This window comes from Crassostrea angulata, chromosome 3 (assembly GCF_025612915.1).
Source record: "Crassostrea angulata isolate pt1a10 chromosome 3, ASM2561291v2, whole genome shotgun sequence".
Lineage (NCBI taxonomy): Eukaryota > Metazoa > Mollusca > Bivalvia > Ostreida > Ostreidae > Magallana > Magallana angulata.
Genome location: NC_069113.1, coordinates 48,362,741 through 48,370,076, shown reverse-complemented (window position 1 = coordinate 48,370,076; position 7,336 = coordinate 48,362,741). Strand labels below are relative to the sequence as shown.

At 39.3% G+C, this 7,336-nt stretch overlaps 1 protein-coding gene across 1 annotated transcript; it reads right to left on the bottom strand.

The window, feature by feature from the left end:
• Window positions 1-869: 869 nt before the first annotated feature.
• Window positions 870-6,487, bottom strand: LOC128176939 (uncharacterized). The gene is made up of 3 exons (XM_052843454.1): window positions 6,261-6,487; window positions 1,241-5,762; window positions 870-994 (listed from the first exon to the last, which is right to left on the bottom strand). Exons 2-3 carry the CDS (start codon window positions 5,028-5,030, stop codon window positions 870-872), a joined length of 3,915 nt encoding a protein of 1,304 aa, XP_052699414.1. The 5' UTR covers window positions 5,031-5,762; window positions 6,261-6,487.
• Window positions 6,488-7,336: the final 849 nt, after the last annotated feature.

Genomic DNA, 7,336 nt, shown 5'->3' with positions numbered 1-7,336 from the left:
TCGTGCATGACCCTAACAGAACATTTCGCTGTCAAAAACTTATCATCGATAGGAATCCATATGTGAACTGTTTTACAAAACTTCCTATAATGATTCATCGACATAAACCAAATCTGCCATATTGTCGACTTAGGAATATGCAATATTAAATCTGGACTTTGTGTATGTTAGATTATACATGTACATGTACCAGCTTGGTACTTGCACATGTATGTTTATGTACATGTATGTTATAAAACTTTGTATGATGTTCTAAGAATCGGTTGTTAAGAACTACAAGCAAGTTTGTGTACATCCTGCCTTATGTGCATGGCAATTTTTTTAAATTGTGTAGTACATATGTGTATCAAAATATGTTAAATGATTACCAGTAAGTCCTAGGATTGCAGGATTTTGTGCATGACAATTTTTTTAAAATTGTGTAGAACAGATGTTATTGTATCAAAATATGTTAGATGATTAAGTCCTAGGATTGTAGGATTTGTTGTTGTATTCTCAGTTCCTACTATTGTTAATGCTATTTTACCAAAACATGTCCAATGGAAAATTATTGAAGTAGTGAAAATGGTGGGTGAGCAGACAGGCAACTGAATTTTAAAATATGCATATTCAAAACATCTGCATGCATTTTTGTAATTAAGATATATTTTGTAACAAATATTTCAAGTCAACAAATTTATTCTGTATGTCACATAAGAATTTTTACAGCTATAGTTCGCATTCCTACAAAGAATGCCATATCTGCACTAATTATGGTACCTGTAATTTTATGTTGAAATATAAAAAAAGAACAAATGTTTGTATCGTACATTGAGTTGGATTTAATATTTCTAATGCTTAACAACATATCACAATAGCAACTGATCTTATCAGATTTCAAGGTTAAAGTTCAATTCTGAGGCAAATGTGCTTTCCCAACAGTCCTCTGTATTTTCTGAATTATCACTACAAGTACTGTCCGTGTCAGTTAGAACTTCATTCTCTAAAAGTCTCTCTAAAAGAAGTAGTTCACAATTGTCACATTTACAACCTTTTTGGCAAATATCACAACAAGTATGTACCCCTGTGTCTTTTTCTAGTTCTTTTAAATCCGAGTCCATCAAAAAATGCCTCATAATATTCAATCTTCTGCAGTCACTTGAACAAAGAATCTCTTTCATATCTTTATTTAAACGCCGCAGATGATAGGAATTAAACAGTATCATTGCTATTGACTGTTCACCATTTCTTCCTATTCTACCTATTTTTTGAACTAAATCTACAAATATTGTGAGGCATTCCAAACAAAATAACAGAACAACAATGAAACATTTTGTCGGTCTGGCCGCAAGTCCCGCATCTCTGAGTCGTTCGAACACAGTCTTCAGTATGTGTAGATGTTCTTCAAAGGTATCTGTAAAAACAATGACATCATCGATAAAGTTTTCTACGCCGTTCATACCTTGAAGTAGTTTTCTCATCATACGACTAAATGTTGCCGGCGCGTTTACAAGACCAAACGGCATTGTCCTGAATTGGTACAATCCGGATGGTGTGGAAAAGGCTGTAAGCGGCTTACTCTCGTCAGCCATCGGTACTTGCCAGTATCCTTTGCTTAAGTCTATCTTTGACACAAACTTCTTTCCGGTCATTTTGGAAAATATGCTTTCTGGACTGGGCATTGGTTCTGCATCAAATACCGTAGCACAGTTCAGTCGTCTATAATCAATGCAAAATCGATTCGTTCCATCTTTCTTCCGAGCTATGACAACTGGAGCTGAATAAGGGGAAGATGATGGCTCAATCACATTCAACTGTAGCATTTTCTGAACTTCTTCTGTAATTGTTTTCTCTGTACTGAACGGAATTGGATATGGTTTCACACGCACAGGTTCAGACGATGTCACAACAATCTTATGCTCCACTAAGTTCGTCATTCCAGGTATATCCGTAAATACATCTGAGAACGAATCACACAGTGATTTAGCAGTTTCCAACTGATCTGGTGTTAGTCTGTCTGCAAACTTTATGTCCTTTGCTGTTTCGGTTTGAGTAACAGGTGGCATAAGAATAGAGTCCTGTTGTTCATCATCATCTAGGTCACTAAAGTCTATGAGTGAAACTGCACATGTTGACAAAACACCACAGTTCAATGTATCTCGTTCAACATACTTCTTAAGAAGATTTGCGTGGAAAGTTTTCAGCTTGCCTCCCATATCGATCTTGTAGTCCATATGTCCTATCTTCTGTATTACACTATATGGTCCCTTCCATTGCATGAGGAGTTTGTTTGACTTTGTCGGTAGAAGAACCAGTACTGTGTCTCCCTCTTTCATCTGACGACCTTGCGTTTTCCTGTTGTAGTACTTGCGCTGACGTTTTGAAGCTTTCTCCAAGTTTTGGCGAGCTATGTCACATGTTTCTTCCAATCGTGTGCGTAAGTCAAGTACGTATTGATACGTTGTCTTAACGTCCTCGTCAGGAATTTCCTTTGTCCAAAGTTCTTTAAGAATTGTTATCGGACCACGAACAGTACGTCCATAGAGAAGATCAAACGGCGAAAAACCAAGGCTCTCCTGTGGTACTTCACGGTATGCAAAGAGTAATGGGTTGATGTACTTATCCCAGTCTCTTGGTCGCTCAGCACACATCCTCTTTAGCATCTGTTTCAACGTACCATTGAACTTCTCGACGAGTCCATTACACATGGGGTGATACGGAGTAGTAGTAATCCGTTTAAATGACAACAGACGGCTCACTTCTTTCATTACGTCCGATGTGAATTGCGATCCTTGATCTGTTAGCATCTCGATCGGAACTCCTAATCTACTAAAGATGTCTACCAGTGCCTCCGCTACTCGCTCTGTCTCAATTCCAGGAAGTGGAATAGCCTCGGGATAACGGGTTGCGTAATCGACAAGCGTCAGAATGTAACGATTCCCTTTGTCGGTAACTGGTTGGAGAGGGCCTATAAGATCAACTGCTACTCGTTGAAACGCTTCTGTAATTAGCGGCATTTGTCCTAACGGTACTGCAGGTACTTTTCCTTTTGGAATAGTCCGCTGACACACGTCACATGATCTGCAAAACCGTCTAATGTCTGACTGAATTCCTGGCCAGTAAAATTCGGACACTACTCTGTCGGTTGTTTTCTTTGATCCCAGATGACCACCCATCAGCGTTTCATGTGCTATCTTCATAACGATAGTTCTGTATTTCCGGGGAACGATTAACTGTCGGAAAAGTTTTCCACTGGACACTTTGGGACTGCAAAATTCTCTGAACAACATTTGCTTCCGTTCACACATTTTTGAAAATCCGCCGTCACTGAAATGTTTAAGCTGTCCACTCTCAGCTAAGCTCCATAACTTTTTCAGTGTCTCGTCGTTTCGTTGTTCTTGTAAGATATCCTCCGGCGATACATCCCGTATTGCTTCCGGTACTTTCAATGGTTTGTATGGAGACTGTTTCTTTTTCAGTTGCGCACGCGTTTCAACAGCTGCTATGTTTTCAACGGAATGAATCCAGGCTGGATTTGGTTCATGTGGTTTCCTTACTCCACGAATATTACCAAGAATAAGATCGTACGAAGGCGAATCAAAGCACCAAGCATCAACACTTCCGGTAAAGTAAGGAGTATCGACATCAATTCTAGCCACATCTGAATCAATAATACGACCGTCTGCTAACTTGCATCGTTGAGATGTCCCTGTTAGTTGATCATCGTTTACCAGTTCTCTACGAATAACGGCACCACTACAACCTGTGTCTCTTAGCACGGTCACTAGTTTATTGCCAACACATCCCTTCACAACTGGCATTTCCGTTTCACAGAAAGCAACCGAATCACCAACACACGGTAAGTTTCCATGTTTCTCGACGACACTCGCGGCTCCTTGGCGACCTCTACCGCGTCCTGGATATCCATGGTTCCCATTATTGTACGACCCACGTTGAAAATCACTAGGGTAAGTATGTTTCGGTGTTGTTTCTTGTTTCTCGCTCGAATTAAACGGCCTGTTATTCGGACTTTTGCGGAAGTTGCAGTTAAAGGCTTTATGTCCTTGTCGTCCGCACTCATAACACTTCACTGCATTTCCAGATTGGTTTTGTTGCACGGAATCTTTGTACGGCGGTTGTCTATCGGACTGCTGTCGTCTGTCAAAGAGCGGTTTTTGCGTAAGTGAAGAAGATGTCACTGTTCTGGCCTCAGCAAACTGGTCCGCGTATCGCGCCATGTCTTGGATCGAAGTAGGAATCCTCTCCTTTAGGAATAAGGCAAGTTCTTTCGAGCAACACAATAAAAACTGTTCACGTAAGAACAAGTCCTTCAGATCATCGAATGTCTTGTTAGTCTTAGACAGCTGAATCCACCGCTCAAGGTAACTGTCCAGTCTGGTAGAAAATTGCATAAAAGTTTCACTTCCGTCTGGTTTTGAAAATCGGAACTTCTTGCGGAAACCGTCCTCCGTCATGTCAAATCGTTTCAACAGGGCGTTCTTCAACTCGTTGAAATCAAGTGCTGTTTCGGGTGAGAGTCTTGCGAACACATCCAGTGCCTTTCCTTTGAGTAATGCGCTAAGATGAGTCCCCCACGTGTCTTTATTCCATTTCTGCGTTGTTGCGTATATCTCAAATCTTTGAATGTACGCGTCAATGTTGTCTTTCGAATCCTCAAACGGAGGAAGTTTTGGTCCTTTTATCACTTGAGAAGTTTCTTTCTCCTCTTTAGTCACAACACTCGGCTTCATGTGAGATCTCTCGAGTTGCAGTTTGTGATCAAGTTCCAGTTCTTCTAGTTTTTGCTGATGTCTCTTTTCTTCTATCAATCGGGCGTGCTCTCGCTCATCATGTTCTCTTGCGGCGCGCTCTTTCTCCATCTGTAGTTTGAAGTCGCGGTCTCTCTCCTCCTGTCTCTCGACTCTATGTTTCTCACGTTCGTCCCGCATTCTGGCCTGTTCGTCCTTCACGAATTGTTGAAGGTCTTCATCCTTCATCCCCATCTTGGTCCCCACTTCAAGTAGCTCCAGCATCTCCTTGACAGTAGACATGGTGCATTGACTGACAGACCAACTTACCTCAAAATTATCTCATAAAGGGACTAACTTCTCAACTTTTAACAAAACAATCTGCCTAACGTAATGTACTCACCAAGGGAAAAGGAAACAACGACCTACACTTGCTCTTACATGTACTACAAAAAAGATCAAAAAATGAAAAATAAAATAAACCTTGGCAACTGTTCACTTATAAAGATATCTTGTAGTATCTGGAGGAGTCAACTCATCCCACCGCTGCCACCAATTGTAACGGGATGAGCGGAGGCTACTCCAAACAACAACAAGACATCTTAAATTTAACAAAATTTAATAACAAAAAAAATAAGAGAAAGAAAGAAAAGATAGAAATATAAACACTAAACCACACAAACACTCACACAACTTTCACTCAACAAGAAAAAATATGATGTTTATACAAATGACCAAAAATAAATTAGAAGAGTGTCCGAATCTCCGGGGCTGTAGTCCTGGACCAACTACGGACAACCACAACTAGAGTAGTTTCGTCACCACAATCATCATCATCACCACTATCGTCAACATCATCAACTACAACACCATAATCATAAAAGACATCATCGTCATCACCATAATCATCTACTTCATAATCATCACCGACGTCACCATGAACGACATCATCTACATCATCATCATCGACATGACCATCATCATCGTCGTCATCACCATAACATCATCGTCGTCATCAACATCAACAATATGACACTACAATAAGTGTACAAGTGACACCATAACACCATAATAAAAACAATATTGTATAATACATCATATAAGTATCTCACTGATAGTATCAAACTATGATAATGTATAAATAGTATTATATTAAAGGCAACATCTCAAAATATTGTAAGTATATGGTAACTAAGTCATTTGTTTACAGTAAACAATATGGCGTCTGAGACTTCCGGTGACGCTTTTCCGCCCAAGTAGTTAAGTGGAAAAAGGGACAATAAATTGTAAAATAAAATAACGCATAGAAAATAGCCCTTTAAATCACCGTTTCTTTATACAGCAATAGCAAAAACTGTACTATAGAAAAAGACGAATTCCATTTAAACACTCTCGCTAAAGTTACACATCAGTGAACACACAGGTAACCCTACAGTGAACAATGGTCAAGGTGACTTTATAGGACGACTGCGTAATACTAATAAAAAGGCAAAAATTTACAAATAAACTACACCAAACTAAATAAATACTTACCACGGTCAGCTATCCGTGTCCGCGTCAAATGCTGAACTTGTGAAACTAAAACATGCCACACAGGCTTCTACCACGATACCCCCTTCTAACACTAAGCACGTCTTTATTGCTGGACAGCTCGGCCGGGTATAACTTAGCGCCTATTGTTAGGGTCGGCCAAGCACGTTGCAAAGAATTATGGGAAAAATAAAATCGGGTGTGTTCGATATGAACAGTGATTGTCACACACATCAATACCCATTCCCAATGCATTTGTACATATAACTAATCTTTTTTTACTACTGTTTGTTTTATCTCCCAAAAACTTAACTATTTCTTCCTTTTTGGATGGGGGAGTTTCTGAATGAAACATATCAATTAAGGAGCCAAATGTCTCCTCATCCAGCTCTTTAGAAAAATAAGAGTAAAGTTTTGACACATCATTAATACTGTAACAATACAACAGGGTTTTTGGAAAATCACCAGCCAATTGTTTCAAACCATCTACAAGCCATGACATTGCAATTCCCAGTTCATTTGAAACTTTACACACTGAAAGTTTAATGTTGGCTTTGTTTGGAGACTTGAAAATTTCCGCAGTGTTTGGTCCAAAACACAACTGCTTCGTTACTCGTTTCTTAATTTTTTGTGTGCAGGTTGCACTCAATGCCACAACATTGGCTTGTGGAAATAAAGAACGCAGTTCTCCAACAGAAGCAAACGACTTTCTGAAAGCTTGTTTATTTAGTCCACTTATGTCTTCACCCCTGAAAAATAAAGGACCACATGATCATGATGTTTTACTCTTAATTACTGTGGAATCATTTTTATTCGTGGGGGTCAATGTTCATGGACAGCCAAAATTTTCCTGGTTCATGGGGACGTTATTTAGTTGGTAGTAATCGGGACAACTTTAATGAATATTAAACAATGCTTGTATATATGTTTGTGGGAATGTAAATTCGTGGGCTAGGATTACCCACGAGAGCCATCAACATTGGTCCTCCACGAACAACAATGATTCCACAGTATTAGTCTAAACTTAAAATACTGGTTCAGTGTTTTAGCTATAATATTTCAGTAGATTGAAAAAAAGC